Source organism: Anastrepha obliqua, chromosome 2 (genome assembly GCF_027943255.1).
Source record: "Anastrepha obliqua isolate idAnaObli1 chromosome 2, idAnaObli1_1.0, whole genome shotgun sequence".
Taxonomy (NCBI): Eukaryota; Metazoa; Arthropoda; class Insecta; order Diptera; family Tephritidae; genus Anastrepha; species Anastrepha obliqua.
Genome location: NC_072893.1, coordinates 8,646,258 through 8,669,793, shown reverse-complemented (window position 1 = coordinate 8,669,793; position 23,536 = coordinate 8,646,258). Strand labels below are relative to the sequence as shown.

At 35.0% G+C, this 23,536-nt stretch overlaps 1 protein-coding gene and 1 long non-coding RNA gene across 2 annotated transcripts; both read right to left on the bottom strand.

Annotated features, from left to right (window-relative positions):
• Nucleotides 1-5,615: 5,615 nt before the first annotated feature.
• Nucleotides 5,616-6,009, bottom strand: LOC129236753 (uncharacterized). The gene is made up of 3 exons (XR_008581708.1): nucleotides 5,899-6,009; nucleotides 5,781-5,844; nucleotides 5,616-5,720 (listed from the first exon to the last, which is right to left on the bottom strand). It is a non-coding gene; the product is annotated as an uncharacterized LOC129236753 (long non-coding RNA).
• A 2,568-nt stretch (nucleotides 6,010-8,577) lies between these two features.
• On the bottom strand, nucleotides 8,578-9,359 carry LOC129237019 (uncharacterized). Its single transcript, XM_054871386.1, has 4 exons — nucleotides 9,303-9,359; nucleotides 9,164-9,241; nucleotides 8,666-9,107; nucleotides 8,578-8,595 (listed from the first exon to the last, which is right to left on the bottom strand). Exons 1-4 carry the CDS (start codon nucleotides 9,308-9,310, stop codon nucleotides 8,578-8,580), a joined length of 546 nt encoding a protein of 181 aa, XP_054727361.1. The 5' UTR covers nucleotides 9,311-9,359.
• Between the last annotated feature and the right edge of the window lie 14,177 nt (nucleotides 9,360-23,536).

Genomic DNA, 23,536 nt, shown 5'->3' with positions numbered 1-23,536 from the left:
ATAATTTATATCCGGGAAAAGTTAAATAACTTTTGTCTGTTAAATGTGTTTCTGCAATTAACGCAATATCAATTTTTCTGTCAATTAAAAACCGCTTCAGCTCTAAATATTGCCGATTTAGACCATTTGCATTCCAGATAAGAATTTTTGTGTTATTACTTTCGTCCCTTCGAGTTATTTATTAGCATTGTAATTATGTTCATCATATTAGTCATTTGAGTGATTAAAGTTTTTATCATGTCTTTGAGTTCATCAATATCTTTGTTGTTTTGAGGTTTGATAGTTAGTTCTGGTTCTATTACCTGTGGATTTGATGAGGCTATTGCATCAGCATAACTTACACCTGGTATTATTGTTGATTTTTATATAATGCAGAAATGCAATCAATACCATTTTTAAGAGTTGGGGCAATTAAGCTACAGAAAATTAGTAATAACACAGGAACAAAAACAAAAAAATGCTTTGAGGAAAAAGAAAGGATACTCCTTAAGTTCCAGTTAGAGTTTGCCGTTGATAGCCCGTCAAAACTTAATATGGGGATTCTCTGTGTGAAGCGCGATTGTATAATACCATGAAATACAAAAAACCTATACTGTTATATGCTGGTGCTGCTTTTGCAAAGATGAAAGATTTACCAGATTTAGCTATGGTGAAAAACAAAATTGTACGAGCAACTTTGGCTCCTTCACTTCACAGGGCCCTCGGCAGCCGATTTCTGCCTGCTCGTTTCACACATATTTACACACTCGGCCAATCGGTCGCTGTATGGATCTATACGGCTATGATAAGACCTATTATCATCTAACTATCAGTGGCTTGGGTGATTGGACTCCATCTCGTGGGAGTCATGAGGACCTTATTGGGACTACAAGGCTCTGTGGCCAACTGTTGCGTCGGAGCTTTTCCGACTACTTCAGACCCGGCATTAGATATTCTGATTAGTCTCCCACTACTTGATGTTTTCATCCAAGGAAAGGCCTTGAAGGCCATCTGCAGCCTGAAACACAATGGGAATTGGTACGGCCCCTGTCCGGCATTGGACAACAGCGAACAGAGTAGGCATGGACTTCGATCCAACGATCCTCGCCATGCGCCTTGACTCCATGCTATCCAGAGTCGTCCTTGACACGAAGTACAGTGTGGTGCTGCCAAAGGCTCAAGCGGGGTCAAACTCAGAAAATGAACCCGGAAAACAATGTTTTCGCATTTTCACGGATAGCTGCAGGTCGAGCACGGCTCCGGCGGAACCAAGTTGCACTTTGCACTTGGAATGCATGTATCTGTGTTCCAAGTGGAGGTGTATGATGTTGAAGAAGCAATAAACTTTGTTGTGGAAAACAGATGGAGAGGCAGATCTATATGTGTCTGCAGCGACAGCCAAACTGTGATCATGGCCTTAGACAGCCCTCCCACCACTTCCAAGGGTCGTCGAGTCATGTAAATCCAGGCTGAACTAAATCAGTAAACATAATATCCTGATGCAGCCATAAAAGCTACGGTTAGCAAATGTGTTACTTCAACCCACAAGCGAGCTTGGCAGGCTGAGAGAGACTGCAGATGGACAAAACTGATGTTTTCAGTGATGTCCGACCGACTGTCGCAGTTCCTCCCGTCACTAAGCAGAAGGGACTGTAGGAGACTGGTTGGACTGATGACGGGCCACTTTCTATGGGAAAAGCACATGGAAAAGGTGGGCATTTCAAATAGTACACTTTGCCCAGCATGTGGAGAGGAGGATGAGACGGCGGACCACTTTCTGTGCGTCTGCCCTGCCTTTGCACGGATCAGGCTTAAAACTGATGTGTTAAGAAGCGACCATCTTGGCTTCTTTGCACCACAAGATCTACTCAGATTTCTTCGGAGGTCGAGAAGATTTAAAGAAACTTAAAAAGGGAACCCGAGTGCAGTACAATGGACTTAATTGTGTCTGAGTGCCGTACTTGCTAGTTTGTCCCGATAAAAATAAATATACATATATGTATACTTATATACTTATGTTAACACTCAATAAACATTATACGTAAATAAATAAATAAAATATTGATGTATAAAAAAATTACCACGTAGATCGTAATCACCAATGCATATTAAAACTTTCAGATTTGGCAACGGCAAAAGCTCAGCCATATGCTCATCAGTGAACCAAAAGAGTTTTGCTTCTTCAATCTCTGGATGAGAGATGCGTAGTTTATTTAGAAATCGTTTAGAACACTCTGATTTCGATAAATTAATGCGTTTGATTATTTGTTTGGGAAAATCGTCGGTGCCGATTAGGTGACCAAATTTTTGAACTAAATAATCATCAACTTCCGTTCCGTGACAAAACTCACAGTAGATGTACCGAAACCTTCTACACACATCCACCCAGTGGCAACGCTGGCTATTGCGATCCAATCGCTTACAAATGTTCATCAAGCAATCATCATTCAAGTCGAGTATTGTCATCATTGTTCTTTTTCGTTTTTTACTGTGTTATAAAGTGTAAAAAAAACGCAAACCATATTTTGAATTCACAACTGTTACTATTTTTGTATATATACATATATGTATATATGTTTATAAAGATTATCGCAGCGAATTATTTAGAAAACTAACAGGTTCCATTAAAAAATTCGTCTTTATCCGCACGCTATATATTGAAGAATAAATCTGTAATTTTAAAAACAAAATCTATGCAAAACACTCGCACTTCCTTTTTTTCAAGTTACTTTTTAAAATCTTATTAGGCCGGGAATTTCACAAGAGCTAGCGTTTTACCCCACCACTGCGAGAAGTAAGGAAGTTTGATGCATCTACTTTACATTGGCTGATCGTACAACGCACAACAGGCAACTGATTGGCCGCTATAATTTTGTTTTTTGAGCGCCTTGCGTCTGAAAACAGTAAATCACATATTTAATAATTATATCTTTCATATGATTTTTCACTTCCACTAATTGATTTATAATCTACGGCAATTTCATCTCTAATTCAGTAAATAAATGTTAACTCTCTCATTGGAGTTTATGAACTGAAAGTAATCAAACCAGTGATGGTAAACGATTTTTTGAAAAATCCCTACACAGCCCAAAAAAATTCACTACTTTTCCCTACGCTTCAAAAAATTTTCCCTACAAAATTCCCACATATTTTTCTCCTGTGTTTACACTATAATGAGGCACTTGCAACGTCAAAATTGAATTATTTGCTTAAGTTTTGGGCTTGGTGCTATTTTGACACTTTATAAGACACTTTAATAAGAAATTTTATTTCAAAAATATATATAAATACACATATTTATTATATTATAAACTCATATATGAAGAAACCTTCAGCAAAAACACTAAAAATTACACTTTTTCATTAGATTCAGTTCCGTTTAAAACAAGACAAAGTTTCTATTTTTTCAGAATCCGGCACGATTACTTTTAAGATTGGTATAAAATGGTCCACCACTTGCAGCGCGATATTATGCTCAGCGAAGAACATGCCAAATCTTATTTCGAAATTTTTGGAACCATTTGGTTTACTTGGCTTTTTGTTAAAAAAAACTGTTTATTTTAGGCGTCCTTTTTATTGTTTTCATATTTTTTTGGTACGTTTTTGCTTCGGCGTGCTTCTGCAAATCAGAATTGCCCCAGTTCAAAACTTTGTCGCACTCAGCGCATTTGCATTTGAATGGATCGTCAGCCACAGCTTTCAACCAGCCACTAAAATTGTCGTCGTCAAGCCACTTGTTATTGAACTTTTGTTTCCGATACTTGAATTTTTCTCCTGGTGTTCCTCCGAAGAGTCAGTCGAAGAGGAAGAGCTCATTTCTGTAAAATATATAAATTTTAAATATAAAAAAAGCTAAAACTAAAAAAAAAAAACGCGGGACCAATAATAATTTTCGCGCCAAGAAAAAGTCGTGTTAGCGTTAACGAAGAAAAAATGGCAATATTGCCGTATTAACGCTTTAAAAGTATGCTGCCATAAGGAAAAAAATACTGGCATGAAATCTTACTGCGGCTTTTTATTTTAAATGAACTTTTTTAATATTTCCCGCTTTTTGTAAAATTTTTTCTGTCCTATTTGAAAATTCCCCACATTTACAGAATTCAAAAAAATCTGTCCTTCTTTTTCGACAAATATCCCTACATGTAGGGAGTTTTCCCTACATTTACCATCACTGAATCAAACTCTGTGCTTGCAGTTTGAATAAAGAGTTCTATAATTTTTGCATATCACCGTATGCAGCTCTCATAGAGAATCATTTCTCAGTGGTTACACATCATGATTCAATTATAGAAGGTTAGGTAAGTAGTGACAAGGGCGCTTTGACACTCCCTTATTTTAGGGCTGCATTTACGAAGGTTGGTAAAAAGGGAAAAATGTTTTCCCCTTTTTGCCTAAAGGTAGTAAAAAAGTACGTAAAGTAACTAATTAGTCCTGTAATAAGAGAAAAACAAGTATATTGGTTATTTAATCTACATTAAAACAAAACGACAGAAAAATTATAGTTTTTTCTTTAAACAAATGTAATATTTATTTAGAATATTTTCGATGTTTATCTAACACAAGAGTGCGCATGTGATGTTACTTATGTATGTGTTTTTTTTTCTGGCGTTCGGAGTCGGCTTGAAACTGTAGGTCCCTCCATTTGTGGAATAACATCAAGATGCACACCACAAATAGGAGAAAGAGCTCGTCCAAACACCCAAAAAGGGTGTACGCGCCTATTATATATATATATATATATAATCTTGCAATAGATTTGAGTATATTTTGTGGAAGAGAACAAAAAATAGTCATAATAAAGGAATTTAATGTGTTTAATTTACTACAATAGTAGAAGTCTTTTAATACATCAAAGGTCAAAATATACTTAATCGACAGGAATGAGATGAAACAGAAAGTTAAATTTTTTTTTTCTTATTTCGTGCATAACAATACATGTAGATACATGTGGTATGTTACCGTAAAGACATTGCGAAAGCAGAAGTTCAGTCGATCATTTCTAAATGTATGAAAAAAATTGAAATTAGAAGAGTTAAAATAGTTTGCAATAAAAATTACAAATTTACTAGTTTATAGTTTAAAATTTGTCTACCTTAATATACTTTGCGTCCCTAATATTAATAGGAAAATGTATTAATATAGACTAAAACTAATACATCGAAAAATTTTAGATATTGGTAATATAATCCACTTTTAGTAATTGTGATGGTTTGTAAATTTACGTATATCAATACCACGTGTCTCAGTAATGAATCGGAGTGGAAATATGAGGAATTTGGGTGCACTTGCTCGTATAGGTGTTGGAACGCTGCACTTACTTCAGGCAGAAATCAAAAACCTGTAAACCAAAAACTTAAAAATAACTCACAAATATATCATTACAACTTATCTGTAATTGTAGACTTAAAGCTCGAGGACTTGCTCGTGTAGGTGTTGCGCATACATCTACGTACAGCATATTGTTCTAGACGGGGTAAGGTATCGTCGTGGATAGCCAGTTCGGAAGTCAAATTGATTTCAGAGGTAGCAGTACTAGGCACATAATGATCTTCACATGTTAAACAGGTATTTGCACCATCATACACAACACGCTCCATGTCTCCTATGAAATTGTCCGTAGCACCACAGGAGACAATGGTAGAAATACGCGCATACGTGCTTTCGTTTCTAAAAACCACAATAGTTGGGCCACCTAGCTCTTCAACACACACCTTCCGCAGCAATTGCTCGTCTGTGAAGTCCTACAAATAAAAACTTTTTATTTATTACAATTTATTAGCAAATATTCTAAAAGAACTTACTAACTGTAGTTTATTGTATGTAAGGTGGTCTCTGTTATATTTGCAAAAACGCTGCTATAAAAACCTATGAATGAAAAAGTTTAATAAGAATTTTTACAAATGTCTGATCTGGACTTACATGTATGAAAATTCACAAACCGGTGGTTTTCTGAAGCAGAAAGCCGACTCCAAATAATCGACTATCACAATATGCAAGACATAATCGACCTAAATAGTGAAAAACGACATTAATTTACAAAATAATTAGCTTTTATTATTATACTTACTTGAATGTTTACAAACAGATAAAAGATTTTCAACGAATAATAACAAAGCAAAGCGTCAAAGTGGAAACGGTGTTGCCGACCAAATAATTTGCACCAAAAGTTTAGTTTTTACTACAATTCAAAACTTTTTTTGTGAAATAGGTACTTTTTTTTGTAAAGAAGCAACACGTTTTCAAATAAGGGAGCCGATATGTCAAGAGGGAGCGAGAAAGCTGCTTACTTACCTAACCTTCTATAATTGAATCATGACCTAACCTTCTATAATTGAATCATGGTTACACATTGTTGTTTTGAACCAGTGCTGTCCAAAATGAAAAATGTGAGTGTATAAGTGAGAATGAGAGAATGGGAGCAGCCCAGTGGGAAATTTAAACCAAAATAACTAAATATTGGATTGGAGTAGAAAATTTTTGTGGGAGGAATCGAAATGCCTTTTTATATTACATCTATAGCTTCCTTTGAACGACTTGTAACATAAAAGGCATTGCAAGTCGCCAAAGGCATTTTCTAGCATAAAAAAGTTCTCACAGGGCATTGTATTGCATACACTAAGCGTCGCGGACAAACTCGGTGTTTATTCGTTGCTGGTTTGCTAACGAATGAACGATGGAGAGTAAGAATGCGTGTGATCAATTGATGTATGCCATTGTATGGGATGGACACAAGGCGAATTTATCAAGGCATATCATTTTGACGTAAGCCATACCTACGGCGAAAAATTCAGCTGGGTGAATGCTGTCACCTTAATAAATCCACCTTGGATGGGCAGCACTGTTTTGAACCCAACTCATACTGTTACTACCCAGTGCTGTATTTTCGAAATTTTCGAAGCGCTTAAAACTTTTTATGGACAATGAAGCCCCTTAAATAAATTTATTTTAGTTATAGTTAGATATAATGAATTTTATTGACATTTAATTAAACTAAAGGCTTACAAATTCAGTTTATAAAAAATTGCATTTACATATACAATATGTATTAAAATAGTTAATTTTAAGACCAAAAAATTCACATGAATAAATCCCTCGACTTCATATTACTACTGAAATAAAATGGACGTACAAATAATTTTTAATTTTTATATTAGATTTTATATAATGACTATTCAAGTAAAAAAAATAAACATTTAAATGGTGATTATTTTATACTGAAAAAGGATATAGCATTCTTAAGATTTTTTGTATTCCCTTAGAATATTATGAGATGGAACCCAATTATTGATTTCGTTTGCAGTCACCATATCTCTTACTAAAAGTAAGGAGTCCACTGTACCCACATACAAACAATTTCTTCTAAACGATTTAATACTATTCATTCTTGAAAACACACGCTCAGGGGATGCGCTACTATGTGGAAGGCCTAGGATAGCACCAACAAAATCTTTTAAATTAGGGTACATTAAATCCCCTAAGCTGTTTTTCATGCAAAACATTTGTTTCCAGAAACTCTCAAGACCTTCTTCGGACCGATTTTGTAGAATAAGTAACCTCCATTCACTTTCCAAAAGTTCTAGATGTTCATCATTTTCTACAAGATTTGGGAATAAAGTGGTTAACGGCATTAAACTAGAGCGTAAAGAAAGAGGGTTTAGAATTATCACAGCATTCAGAAATGGGTTTTTAAAATCGATTCTACGTAAAATTTGCTTGCAGAGAATTATACAAAACTGTTTACAATTTTGCTGAATTTCAATAGTTTGTGAATTTGTTAAATTCTGACTTTGTAAAAGACTCTGAGCTTTTTGTCCAAGATAAATACCTTTTAAAGGTTTAAATACACTGAGCTGATCAAAATTATCCACTGTTAACCTTTCAAAATTTAACAGGTTTAAGTCAACAAAATTACTTAAAATATTTTTGAAATAGAGGGTCAACATTTCCAGAGCTACGTGAAAACGTGGAGTCTCTGACTGAAATTCTAAGTTAATTTTATTGATTTCTTTCAAAATGTATGCTAAAAAAAACAAATATATTAGCATTTATTTGCATCATTCATATTTGTCAGTATGTTATTTGTCATATCATGGTTTTGTTCAAAATTTGTTAAGTAAAAAAAATGAACTAAGGCTTTCCATTGTTCCAATACTCTGGACACGGCATTTTCCATAGACAACCAACGGGTATTAGATACTTTCAAAATTTTATGGTTTTCTAAATTGAAATAATTTTGAAATTTAACGAACTCTTTTTGCCTTTTACTGCTATAATTAAAAAATAGGTATACATCCCTCACAAGATTCTCGATTTTACTTGGAATGGCCTTAGCAGCTTTCGATGAACACAAATGCATAGAGTGGCAGATACATCCAATAACATACAAGTGAGGATTTATATCTTTAAGGAGCCTCTGCACTCCATTTATTTGACCCATCATCACTGAGGCATTGTCAGCTGCAAAGCCAATTAAGTTTGTTTCAAAAATTGTTTTGGAATCAGTCTTATCAAGTTCGATTAAACTTAAAAAATGATCTCGAATTTTCCCGTTTTCTTTATCAAAATAGCGAACCACTAGAGCCAAACACTTTGCTGAACTTACATCTGTTGCTTCGTCTATTATAAGAGAGAATTTGTTATTTCTCAAACAATCGCTTATCTTTTCAACAAAATTTTTATGTAGTACATTTGTTACGGTTTCTTTTGCCTTTGTTCTACCACATTTCAGGCCTTTTATTACATTTGTATTGGCTGCAACACTTTTAATTAGTTCTATTAAAGGCGGTATGAGTGTAAACGGTAAATCGTAAATGCACAAAAAAAGTATAATTTTTAATTCAGCTATCTTGATTGCATTTTTGGTAGCATAACACCTTTCTTTAACGTCGCTCAGCTTAATTTGATTTCGCAAAGCTGCTTGCCTTTTTTTATGACTTTCTCCTTCTCCGTGTCTTTTAATATTGGTTATGTTATTGGCAAGGATTTTTTTGCAAATCACGCAGTACGATTTACCTTCTTTAGTATCAAGCCATCTATGTAAATTTTTCCAATGTGGACGGAATTTTTGTTTACAATTTTTGGACACATCTTCGGAGGCTGATCCATCTGATTCGTCAGAAGAGCTGATACTAATATAATATTGGAAATATTAGTTTTTGCAATCAAATTATTAACGACAACTTACACTGATTTACTAGACACTGGAATTGTTGGCTCCTTTCTTATTGCACCATATTGCGTGCCATCTGCTTTGACTAAAAAACTAATTCGTACAATTTAAGATATTTGTATCACACGTACATTTAAACAATGTTTTTTCTTACCGATCCATGATTTTACACCCAAGAAAACGAGAGTTCCGATATGCTTTGCTATTAAAATTAAAGCACACTTTTTGAAACGAAAATACAATAATTTGAATGAAAACTTTTGTAAAACTATGAGGCACTTGTTTTCCGAGAAATAAATACTCCAAACCAAATGAAGACAAAACGTAAAATCAGTTGAAACCACATAGCGGTATTTTTCGAATGTCTTTGTATATATGCATACAAATGCACAACTTCTAATTAATTGACATTGCCAAGTCAAGCAAACAAAGCGAATAAAATGACAATCAGTCACAATAGTTAATAGGGTTTTCGACAGTGTTGCCAGAAAAAATTTGCTGTTGGAGCTAAATTTGTCAAAAAAAGGAGCTAAAAAGAGCCCAAAATTTTTTTTTGGAGCTAATAAAAGAGCTAAAATTTTTTCAGTGACTTTTATTATATTTCACATTTATATATTCACATATTTTATTTTATTTTTTTAAATTAAAATTATTTTTAAACAATTCAGTAATAACAATATATGAAAAAGTTCATATATTCATTTATTTGCAAAAGCAGAAACAAAAAAAAAATAGTCTATTAAACATCACATTAAATAAATCTTGTACTTTAAAGAATTCATTAGGAACACATTTATGTATGGAAAACATTGAAAAAAATACATTTCTTACTTTTTTTTTAAATAAAGGGTAACGATATATCAAAATATATCAAATTCTTCATCACCACAAAAATCTTCTACAATATCATCATTATTGTTGCAGTCGTATATATCATTTCTCATCAACTTTAAGAGATCATCTTTTATGACAAAATCATGGCAACACTTATTAAGTCTCTTAAGCCCACATCTTATTGTTAACAAAGTGTTTAACATAACCAAATTAATTTTATTGCGTTGTTTATTTTTAATGCAATTCATCATCGAAACAGTTCTTTCAGCTTCAGCGTTGCTAAGTGGTAGCACAAGAAGAGAAAATACAAAATTTGCCAGTTCATTAAACTGATTATCATTTACAGAATTTTTATATTCCTTAACCTCGATCCAAAAATCTAAAGTATTGTTCACATTTTTCCAATCATATAAATGTATGTTGCGCCACTCCATTTCCAAGCATGTAATTTCATCTATATTGAAATTATTTTTTTCGTTTTCAAAGTAATCAAAAATTTGAGGCTTTATTGTTTTTAGAGTATTTTCAGTGGAAAAAAAATCAATTTTTTTTAAAGTATTTATGTTATGTGGCAAACGTTGCCTCAACTGTTCAATTAATTTCATTATACATTTTCGACAAATATTACGAATTTCGTTTTCTGTGCTCTCATTTATGGTGTTTTCTTCTTTTTTTTGTCGAATAAATTGTTCAAAATTATAATGAAAGTAAGGAATAGGAGTAAAAAAATTGTCTAATTCAGACGTTAAAGGGTTGAAATCTTCAGAAGGTGACACTATACTGATGCACAAGCTTGAAATTAAATATACAACTTCGGAAAACAATTTCATAGGGTCAGCTATGTTACTTTCAAAAAGTTTGTTCACTTTTTGCACTTCACTTAAAATTGGTTTTAAAAACTGGAAATATGCCAAATTTTCATCAGTGTACATTTTTGAAAGAAGTTGGGCTTTGTGACATGATTCATTCAAAGCGGCTATGCCAAAATGAGTTTTAAGTTCCAACCACTGATCTACAATTCTTTTGACTGCTGGTTCGATTGACAGCCACCGTGTTTCACACGCTCGAGTAATTTTTAATGGACACATACCATCGTTAATGGTAGAATATAGAGACTCGTATTGTGCTTGTCGCAGCGAAGATTTTGAAAACCAGTTGTAGGTTTCGGAAATTATAAATTCGATTTCATTTGGCATACATTTCGAAGCCGCACAAACAGCTAGTTGTATTGAGTGACAAATGCAAGGAACGAGTTTGATATTGGCATTGAATTCCTTCAGTCGAGTAATGACCACGTTATTAACCCCAACCATAACGCTAGCATTATCTGTTCCTACACCCACCATGTTTTCAAAACTTAAATTAAATTCCTTTAATGTATTGGAAATGGCTAACACAATGCCAACCGCCGTGCACTTTTCCAACTCCGCGAGTTTTAAAAAAGTATTAACGAAAACTTTCGATGAGGTACTGTAGTATCTGACTACAATGCCCACATATTTTTTTGTAGTTATGTCTGTTGCTTCGTCGATAATTAGACTAAATTTATTATCTTTGAGATCAGCCATTAGCAAACTTTTAAAATAGGGACTTAGCACATTTTTAAGTATAGCGCTACACTTTGATCTTCGTATTGGGTGCAGCTTTGCTATCCGAAAATATCCCGCTTTGCAAAATGGTTAAGTGGTCAACCACTCTAATTGAAGTGTGTACTCCGATGAATAACGCATTGGCCAATTCCGTTCTGTGTACTTCCATTTCTTGCTTTTTTATAAATGAAACTGTCGGCTGAGAGCCCGACATAAATGGCGAAGCTGCATTTATGTGCTTGCTTGTGGCAGCGTGACGAATAAGGCCGTGTAATTTGGATTTCAAGCTGCAGTGGCAGTACTTACATTGCAAACCTTTTCCAGTCTCGATCAACCACTTCCTGAATCTTTTGTCTTGAAGCCATGTAGATCGCGGTTTTTGCTCGTACTTCCTATAAGCATTAAAGAGGTTATTTTTATATTAAACAAAATAACAAAAATTTTACCTTATTTGCTTTGCCAAACATTCATGGTCAGAACCCTCATTGGCGGCAGTCGGCAGTCTTTTGCTTATAAATCTGCATACGTAAAAAGTGATCTTAAAGTATTATTAATTAGAAAAATAAAAAAGGGCTTACCTCTCCATTGCGCGTTTTTAAGTGAAAATGCGTCAATAGTATTAGGTATGATACTTTTGAAACTAATCGATTATAGAACATAGAAATCGTTCATGGCTACAGGAGTTACCACACGGCAACAAAAAAAACACGTCGAATTAATTTAAGTACAAAGAGTAGTAAATTATTTTGTTTAAATATTTAAAATATTTGTAGCTAAAAAGAACTATTTCATTTTAAAAAGAGCTAAAAAAAGAGCTAGGAGCTAAATCCAAATTTTTGGAGCAATTTAAAAAAAAAGAGCTGAATCTAGCTCCAAAATCACCAAAATGGCAACACTGGTTTTCGAGCGTTCACCAAATTCATGTTTACTCTATGAGTGGTAATTAATTTGAAATAGAAATATTTATGACTTGGGATATTGAAATAACAAAGTATTTAAAAAGAGAAGTGTGTTTTTGTTGAAACAGGCAAAAAGGGAAGTGTTTTTTTGAACGAGGCAAAAAGTGAAGTATTTTTTCGAAAGAGGAAGTGGTGGAATATTTGGAAAAAAGCGAAGTAAAATCTTCCAAACGAAGTAAAAACGGCAGCACTGTTACTACCTCGCTCGCAAATATTGCTTTTGTTGCATTGCATTCGATCAAGAAGTATGCATCTCAAATTTACTCTCTTCTCTACTCACATCCAAATGCATTAATAGAGCATGCTTACAAGCATAGATGACTAGATGTGAAACTCTTTTTCTCGTGAGAGCGCTGAAAAAAGTGCATTTTTTATAACATTTTCCAATATTGCCACACCGGTAGAAACATGAATTGGGTATTTTTGAACGAAAGGTCTGGAATTTTTAGTTTCCACACCACCATTGAGGTTAGTATTTAGTGTGCGGTTACCCAATAGCCTTATCTCACTCGTAAACACCTACATATACTAAAAATAAGCACAATCCGTATGAAATATGTACATAAATAAGCAAAAAATTTAAAAATGTATATGTAAATGAAATACAAAAGTAATTTAATAATAATAAAGTAATGAACGCGAAAAACATAAGTTATAATTAAAAACATGACTTAATGCGAACAGAATAAATTAAAGCAGATTACCTTTAATTTTTGTAAAATATCTCAAACACAAATTCAGTTCCCTTACCTACACTTTTCAACCATAGAATATTTACGTATATACAAATTTACATAAACCAACACACAGTTTTCAATAAAATTACATTATGTACATAAGACTAATTAAAAGTAGAAGGATATAACGAGCTTTGGATTCTACAAACTCACTTAAATTCAAATTATTACATTTCAATTGAATTAATTTTAAGACAAATAATTATAAACATTTCAACACGTAATTTTTCCATTAAGCAAAAACGAACTGTTTTCGGCAGTTATTTTTGGTGCGTTTCTTCTGGCAGTCTGCCATTTCGCCGATCAGATGTTCAAAATCCCATAATGTGTGAATGCTGCCAAGTTTTGAAACGTCCTCTTGGGCGCGCTCTCTCTCAAAATGAATAAGTTTCACATCTAGTTATCTATGCTTACAAGCGTGTGTGTATGGCACCTATCATAGATGACTAGATGTGAAACTCTTTTTCTCGTGAGAGCGCTGAAAAATGTGCATTTTTTATAACATTTTCCAATATTGCCACACCGGTAGAAACATGAATTGGGTATTTTTGAACCAAAGGTCTGGAATTTTTAGTTTCCACACCACCATTGAGGTTAGTATTTAGTGTGCGGTTGCCCAATAGCCTTATATCACTCGTAAACACCTACATATACTAAAAATAAGCACAATCCGTATGAAATATGTACATAAATAAGCAAACAATTTAAAAATTTATATGTAAATGAAATTATTTAAAACTGAAATACAAAAGTAATTTAATAATAACAAAGTAATGAACGCGAAAAACATAAGTTATAATTAAAAACATGACTTATTGCGATTTTTTAATATAACACAGAAATTGGGTAAAAAAAAAATTCTCAAACAACGAACAGAATAAGTTAAAGCAGATTACCTTTAATTTTTGTAAAATATCTCAAACACAAATTCAGTTCCCTTACCTACGCTTTTCAACCATAGAATATTTACGTATATACAAATTTACATAAACCAACACACAGTTTTCAATAAAATTACATTATGTACATAAGACTAATTAAAAGTAAAACTCGAAAAGGATATAACGAGCTTTGGATTCTACAAACTCACTTAAATTCAAATTATTACATTTCAATTGAATTAATTTTAAGACAAATAATAATAAACATTTCAACACGTCATTTCTCCATTAAGCAAAAACGAACTGTTTTCGTCTGTTATTTTTGGTGCGATTCTTCTGGCAGTCTGCCATTTCGCCTATCAGCTGTTCAAAATCCCATAATGTGTGAGTGCTGCCAAGTTTTGAAACGTCCTCATGGGCGCACTCTCTCTCAAAATGAATAAGTTTCACATCTAGTTATCTATCATAGATGACTAGATGTGAAACTCTTTTTCTCGTGAGAGCGCTGAAAAATGTGCATTTTTTATAACATTTTCCAATATTGCCACACCGGTAGAAACATGAATTGGGTATTTTTGAACCAAAGGTCTGGAATTTTTAGTTTCCACACCTCCATTGAGGTTAGTATTTAGTGTGCGGTTGCCCAGTAGCCTTATATCACTCGTAAACACCTACATATACTAAAAATAAGCACAATGCGGATGAAATATGTACATAAATAAGCAAAAAATTTAAAAATTTATATGTAAATGAAATTATTTAAAACTGAAATACAAAAGTAATTTAATAATAATAAAGTAATGAACGCGAAAAACATAACTTATAATTAAAAACATGACTTATTGCGATTTTTTAATATAACACAGAAATTGGGTAACAAAAAAAAAATTCTCAAACAACGAACAGAATAAGTTAAAGCAGATTACCTTTAATTTTTGTAAAATATCTCAAACACAAATTCAGTTCCCTTACCTACGCTTTTCAACCATAGAATATTTACTTATATACAAATTTACATAAACCAACACACAGTTTTCAATAAAATTACATTATGTACATAACACTAATTAAAAGTAGAAGTCGAAAAGGATATAACGAGCTTTGGATTCTACAAACTCACTTCAATTATTACATTTCAATTGAATTAATTTTAAGGCAAATAATTATATTCATTTCAACGCGTCATTTCTCCATTAAGCAAAAACGAACTGTTTTCGTCTGTTATTTTTGGCGCGTTTCTTCTGGCAGTCTGCCATTTCGCCTATCAGCTGTTCCAAATCCCATAATGTGTGAGTGCTGCCAAGTTTTGAAACAAGTTCATGGGCGCGCTCTCTCTCAAAATGAATAAGTTTCACATCTAGTTATCTATGCTTACAAGCGTGTGTGTATGGCACCTATGATCGTTCAATAGCGGCTATCACCTATCAAAGAGCCGGTGTTTTGGTTGACTCTGAGAAAATATTGCAAGCTTACAAGTGGCACGTACATATTTTCATGGGAGTTGACTATGGCAGCTTTGAATTTCGGTAATTTGTATATTTATAATGCTGAAATGTTATCAATACAATTTTCAAGAGTTGGGCCAATTAAGCTACAGAAAATTATTAATAACTCAGGAACAAAAATGATTTGAGGAAAAAGAATGGATACTCCTTAAGTTCCAGTTAGAGTTTGCAGTTGATAGCCCGTCAAAACTTAATATGGGGATTCTCTGTGTGAAGCGCGATTGTTCAATATCATGAAATACAAAAAACCTATACTGTTATATGCTGGTGCTGCTTTTGCAAGGATGAAAGACAGAGAACGTTAAATATAGAGAATTCTCACGAGCTACGAATAGTGTGAATTGTCAAAAATGAAGTGAAACCGCGAACACTATTTCACCTCGCTTAACTCGACAGCGGGGAAGTTCTTAACAGGGCTGATTACAGTGAATTATGTACAAGTACATTGGCTCTGCTCAGTTTTTGGTTTCTGTATGAAATCAAATTGACGAATGCCGACGGCATTTTGCAAGGCATTTGCTTGTGCATTTTTATGTTCCCTTGGTAAACGAAAATTTATTCAATTTGTATTTTCAAACAAAGGTGATGAAGAAAAATGATTGAAATTATTATATGCGCCAACATTTCAAATCAAAGTAACTTTATATTTTGATTTAATTTACCTCTCACATTTTGGTATGTGCGTTTTAGTAAATTTAAAACTAAACAAATTTGATGAAAATTTTTACTAATATTTTGAGTCGAAATTAATTCATAGCATACAAGTGTTTTGGTATATCGACATATGTACATATTTACATTTGAATATGCATTTTTTGTTCCTTTGGCAAACCAAATCTTTTTCAATTTACATTTTATTACAGGGAATAATAATATACATACATTTGTATGTATGCATTTTCTAGATAGTATAAAACTTTAAAATAAATAAAGGAAACAAAGAAACGTATTTGCATATATGGGACAACTAAATTCAATTGCATCTTTATTAAATATATATATGTTGCACGCATATGTGTGCACTGAAGCAACATGACCTACCTCACGAGCATCGCCTTATATTTCATGTAAATAACCTAACGATCAAATTCCTGCCTCACAAAAGCTAAAACAAATTTCTTTTGAATACTCATGTACATATTTGTATGTGCGTATGTACACTTGGTGCCCATATCCCTTCAAACAAATCAAAAAATTCTGTATACAAAACGCTTCATTACCAGGCACACAGAAATATGGCATATGCAAATATAAATATTGAATTCAAGCAAAACAATGCTTATTAATATACACATATGCATGTACATACAAGCGCACACACAGGGCATTCGCTTTATTCCTCAAAATGCGTATGTCGTTCAAAGCTAAAATTCTATGCCTAGCGACTACAAGAACAAAATGCAGTCATAGACGCAGGCGTAGCGGCCATCATTCTAGTTGCCATAGCGCTGAACAGTCGCGGCGGCGCCGAACAGTTTCAACTATTGTTCTGTGCAACAAAAACTCATCTTCAAAAAATTCATTGATAAATTCGAGCTCATAGTTCTAAGAGCAAGAACTTTCATTCATAAAACGAGCCGCCCATATGCCAATTTTCTCGACAATTCGAAATTAGTCAATATTGGAATATTTCGCGAAGAATTATTTGCCAATATTTGATAAATCTTCAATTTTTGTCAAGTCGAGTGCCCGCGGCATCGTACATATGTATGCAAAAATATATGTATGTAAATATGTCGTTCTAAATGCTCGACAGCCGCAGCTGCTGTGCGTCAAGTGCGCGCATGAGCATACAGTAAGTTGCAGAAGAAAACAAGTACATAGCTTAAAAAAAAAGTCTGATTCGGACATTTTAATACTAAGATAAAATTTGGAAACAATTATTTTATGTTAACTGATAGTAGGCAAATAGTTAATTAGTAGATTACTTTACGTATGTAGTTTTTCAATTGATAAAAAGTGCACAAAACATATGCATATATCTGCAGTTAGAAACTTACTCTGAAATCAGAGCATTTGAAGATGCCTGTAACATTTCAAGCTTACTGTACATACAATGCTGTGCCAATGAATGTGCGCTGCGCCATGAGTGCGCGCTGGATTTCTTGCGAAGTTTTACCGTTTTATCTTGAGCTGTGGCTGGTGAGCACACATACACACATCATATACATATGCGCAAATGTATATAAATTCACAAATTTACATTTGCATATGCCATCTTCCTGTGCGCCTAGTAATGACGCGTTTTCTATAGAGGATTTTGATTCAGTTGGAAGGGATTCAACAAAGTTTTACAGACACCAGACAGACAGACATAACATATGTATATAATTTTGGATGATTTGGAAAAATTCAAATATATAGGTCATATTAAAAAGCTACCTAACATTCTTTGCTTCTAATCACCAACAAATTCTTATCGACTGCTGCTAAATTTACATAATTCAGCCCCTCACTGTTAATTTTTGTTGAAAAATGTGTCTATGGTGAATTGTCTTCGCGAGACGAGTACCCCTCGAAAATGAACACTTTCCAGTCATTAAGACTTCTCTATTCATTAACGTTCTCTGTGAAAGATTTACCAGATTTAGCTATGGTGAAAAACAAAATTGTGCGAGCAACTTCGGCTCGTACTTCACAGGGCCCTCGGCAGTCGATTTCTGCCTGCTCGTTTCACACATATTTACACACTCGGCCAATCGGTCGCTGTTCAGATGACAACGAATCAACATAAGGGGAGGCTGTGTTGATTTTTTCGTGTATCACCAATACAATCTCAGGTTTTTTGTCAACACACCCCCTGCTTTGTCAGTCTACCCTTTCACTATACTACTGCTATTTCAACCCAATAAGTTATTAGGTGCGCAACTGTTTGTCAATAGATGCCGCCAGAAGTGTGCGCTAGTCGATTCTGACATAACCCAAACGTCATAAACCAAGCTTAGACATATGTATGGTAAATGAAATGTGTCGAACAAAAGTGATTTTGTTTTGGTTTTGTGAAAATGTCTGATTTTGTGCCGAATAATCGTCATTTGCGGGAAGTGTTGATTTTCCTCTTTCATTCGAAAAAAACGGCGGCTGAAGCGTATCGAGAGCTACAAAAAGTTTATGGAGATGTTGCTTTAAGTGACACAACGTGCCGAGATTGATTCCATCGCTTCAAAGTCCGTGATTTAAATGTTGACGACCGTCCCCGTGAAGGAAGGCCAAAAACCTTCGAACACGCTGAATTGGAAGCATTGCTCAATGAAGATCCGTGTCAAACGTAAGAAGAGCTTGCTTCAGTATTAGGAGTTACCCGCCAATCCATTTCCAAGCGATTGCATGCTTCGGGAATGATTCAGAAACTTGGGTTCCTTATGAGTTAAAACCAAGGAATGTTGAACGTAGTTTTTTCTTTTTCGCCTGTGAACAACTGCTCCAGCGGCAAAAAAGGAAGGTGAAAAATGGATTCATTACAGCAATCCAAAGAAAAGAAAGTCATGGGGACTACCCGGTCATGCTTCTACGTCGTCGCCTCGGCCGAATATTCACGCTGCGAAGGTTATGCTATGTATTTGGAGGGACCAAGTTGGTGTAATTTATTATGAACTGTTAAAACCAAGCGAAACCATCACTGGGAATCGGAATCGACTTCAATTGATGCGATTGAGCTGAGCACTGCGCGAGAAGCGGCCGCAAACGCGGAGAGGCATGATTCTACAGCATGATAACGGTCGGCCTCACGTTGCCAATTCCGTTAAAACCTATAATACCTGGAAACACTGAAATGGGAAATCCCACCCCATCCGCCATATTCTCCAAATATTGCGCCCTCCGATCATCATCTGTTCCGATCGATGGCACATGGTCTAGCTGACCAGCAGTTCCATTCATATGAAGACATCAAAAAATGGCTTGATCCTTGGATAGCCTCAAGAGATGAACAGTTTTACCGTAACGGTATACGAAATCTTCCAGAAAGATGGGAAAAAGTAGTAGCTAGCGGTGGGCAATACTTTCAATGATTCACTTGTAACCATTTTTTCAGAATAAAGTTGTGGAAAAACAGCGAGAACTTAGTTGCGCACCTAATATATTAAAAAAAAAATTTTCCTTGTAAAACACTATTTTTTCAAAAGTTTCTAAAAATTTTTTTTGTTAAAAATATCTGTGGAAATGTATTTTTTTTTTGTAGTTTTTTCAATATTTTGCATTTTTTATGCTTCACGAGAAGGTAAGAACTGAGGAAAGTAAGTAAATAAGTCCCCTGGACCTGACGGAATATATCCAGCAATGCTTAAAAAAGGAGGAGACAGGCTGATTGAGGCCCTGAAAAGGATCTTCACAGCCTGTCTTGCATTTGGTTATATACCATCCCAATGGGGACGCGTAAGAGTAGTATTTATTCCGAAACCAGGAAAAGATGACTATTCCCTAGCAAAAAGTTTTAGACCAATCAGTTTGACATCGTTCATGTTGAAAAGTCTGGAACGAGTGGTGGAGAAACATATTCGAGTGGGGGTATTGCCGAGAAGTCCACTTAGTAGAAATCAACACGATTACCAGAGTGGAAAATCATGTGAATCAGCCTTACACGATCTTGTTAGCAAGATTGAAGCTGGGCTGGAAGCTGACGAATACACAATGGGCGTTTTCGTGGACATTGAGGGGGTTTTGATAATGCCACTTTCGGCTCGATATGTTCTTCTGCCGAACGACACGGAGTTAATCAAGCCATTATAAAATGGATCTACTCCATGCTCTCTGAGAGGCTGCTAACCGCTGGTGGGAGCGATGACGAGCAAATCACAGTCAGGGCCAAGCAAGGATGTCCCCAGGGGGTGTTCTTTCTCCGCTGCTGTGGTGCTTCGTCGTAGACTCCCTATTAGTGGAGATGCAGGAACTCGGCTTTCACGTCCAAGTATGTGCGGATGACGTCTGTGCGCTAACATCGGATAAATCCTTAAGGAGGCTTTGCACTAAAGTGCAGAGGATTCTTGACAAAATCATTGATTGGTGCATGAGACAAGGACTTTCCGTTAATCTGAACCAAACAACCATAGTCTTGTTTACGAGAAAACGAAAATTGGATGGACTCAGTCTTCCAACACTGAAAGGTGTGACACTTGGTCTTTCCAACGAAGTTAAATATCTAGGAGTAATCTTGGATAAGAAGCTGACTTGGGAGACACACGTTTCACTGAAGGTGAATCGTGCATTGAAGATTTTTCAGCAATGCCGTAGAGCCTTTAGCAAAACTTGAGGTCTGAAACCTGCTGTGGTCCTATGGATATACACAGCACTTATCAGACCAGTCATCACTTACGCTTCTGTGGTCTGGTGGCGATGGAGCATGGTTAAGTCCACAACCCGGGAACTATACAGGCTGCAAAGAAGTGTATGTTTATGCATCACGGGTGCCATGAGTACAACCTCTGGTGAAGCTCTAAATGCCATCCTTGATTTGCTCCCCCTGGATCTTAAGATACAACAGGAAGCCATAAAAGCAATGTGTAGACTCCATAAATATGGTTTCTGGCACGAAGATGGAACTTCGGGACACAGAGAAATCTTTAAGTTGCTGTCGGAGCAGTACCCACTGTTTTTGGCACCTAAAGATGACCTGATACCCACAGTTTCATTCGGAAGGAAATTTGATGTCAGATTTCCATTGCGTGAGCAATGGAGCAATCCAAAATGCATGCAGGGAGGTTTGACGAATATTTTCTTTACCGATGGGTCCAAGACTGAAGTAGGGTCTGGAGCCGGATGGTACTTAAACGATAGTAATAAGTATCACTATGCTATGGGGGGAATGACAACTGTTTTCCAAACAGAAGTTTTTGCCATCCTAAAAGTAGCCGAATGGATAATCGAGAGGAGATGGAGCGGGAAACAGATTGGAGTCTTCAGTGACAGTCAGGCTGCATTGAAGGCCCTGGAGAACGCGAAGCAAACCTCAAAGATTGTTCAAGAATGTAAGAAGAAGCTTAATTCTGTCGCAAGACAAAACAGGCTTGTACTTATATGGGTTCCGGGACACTCCGGTGTTCAAGGAAACGAAATTGCCGACGAATTGGCCAACCGTGGATCAGCGGTGCCCCCACAGGGGCCACAGCCAATAATCGTAATCAGTCCCGCAGGAATCAAGAACTGGATAAACGATTATGTAGGCAATCTACATAAAGAGCGATGGTCCGGTCTAGAACGCTGCAGAACTGCAAAGTGTTTTATGACAAGTCCGAACAGAAAACTGTCAAACTTTCTACTAAAACTTAGAAGGAAAGACATTCGGTTGATGGTCGGCATCATTACAGGACACAACCCATGGGGTCAGCATATGACCACAATTGGAATCATCGAGGACCCGGTATGCCTGTCATGCTTGGAGGAGGCGGATAGCACTGAGCACTTTCTCTGTGAGTGTCCTGCCTTTGCTAGAGCGCGACTACGAGTATTGGGTTCCGATGTCATGGGAATGAGTAATATTCGTTCTCTAAAACTGGAGGATATTTACAGATTTGCCAAAGAATCTGGAAAATTCTCACAGGACTAACTATCTCTATCTCTGTCTCTATTCTTTCCTATCTCTTTCTCTGATACTTTTCTCCCTCCCTCCTTGACTATCTACCCCCTTTCCAGAGCTTTAAATACAATGGGCTTTTTAGCCTGAGTGTTTTAGGAGCCACCAAATATCCTGGTGCTCCTTGGCTCGACCTCTTCAAATTCAATTCATTCAAGTAAATACTAAACAAAATTATTTTGGTAAAAAAATTTATTGGTAAAAAAATGTGTTAAAATGTTTTTGGATAAAATATATTTATCAACAACTTTTTCTTACAAAAAAGTTTTTCTATGTAAAAAAATTTTTCTTTGTAAAAAAAAGTATTGTAATATAAAAACATTTTTCCGTGTTTTTTCTTTGTAAAATTTTTTTCTGAGTAAAATTTGTTAAAAATGTTTTGGATAAAATATATTAATCAAAAACTAAAAAAGTGTTTCTTTGTAAAAAAAGTTTTCTTTGTCAAAATGTTTAAATTTTTCTTTGTAAACATTTTTTTTTGATAAAATATATTTAAAAGTTTTTTACTTAGTAAATTATCACTTTTCTTTGAAAATGTTATTCGTAAAAATTTTTTTATATTTTGTTTGTTAAACATTTTTTGGGATAAAATGTATTTAAAAATTTATTTCATTGTAAAGAATGTTGTTTTGTTAAAAATTTCTATGGAAACAATTTTGATTGCTAATTTCTTAAAAACTGACTGTGCTCAGTAATTCCTGAAAGTTTCATAGTAGAATACCCATACCTTTTCGAATTATGTTATGTGGATATTTGATCGACTACAGTGCCATAACGGTACTTTTTGCGCTCGCTGTGATCACATTTATTTATTTCTCTTGAAGGATTCGCGTTGATCTTTCGATTTTTAGTAAGAGCACTGATATTTTTGTGAGAAATAAACTCAACCTTCCGTTGGGCACCCGGATCTGGCCAGACGGGCCTATTCATTTTTAACAAATTTCTGAATTGAATTTAACATATTTTTATTATAGCTAACGTCTTGAGCCTCCTGGTAGCTTCTTCCAGATATAACCTTTTAAAAAGGATTCTCGCACAGGGCGAAAAAATGCCAGACAAGGGTGCTCAACTGAAGGGTGGGTTTAAAAAGGATGCCTAACGGGGACTTAAGAAACCATTATCCTAAAGCGCTATTTGAATACAATAACACGTTTCGAGAACGTTGGTTTCCAATACATTGAAATATTTTTTTGAGTATAAAACAGGAGAAAAAGCTCCCAGAAGAGAAGCGCGAAAGCCTACTAGCCAGATCAATGGGATGACCATTAGATTGTCAGAACAGGATCGCAGTTGGTCCAGACGTTAGGTCGTACGT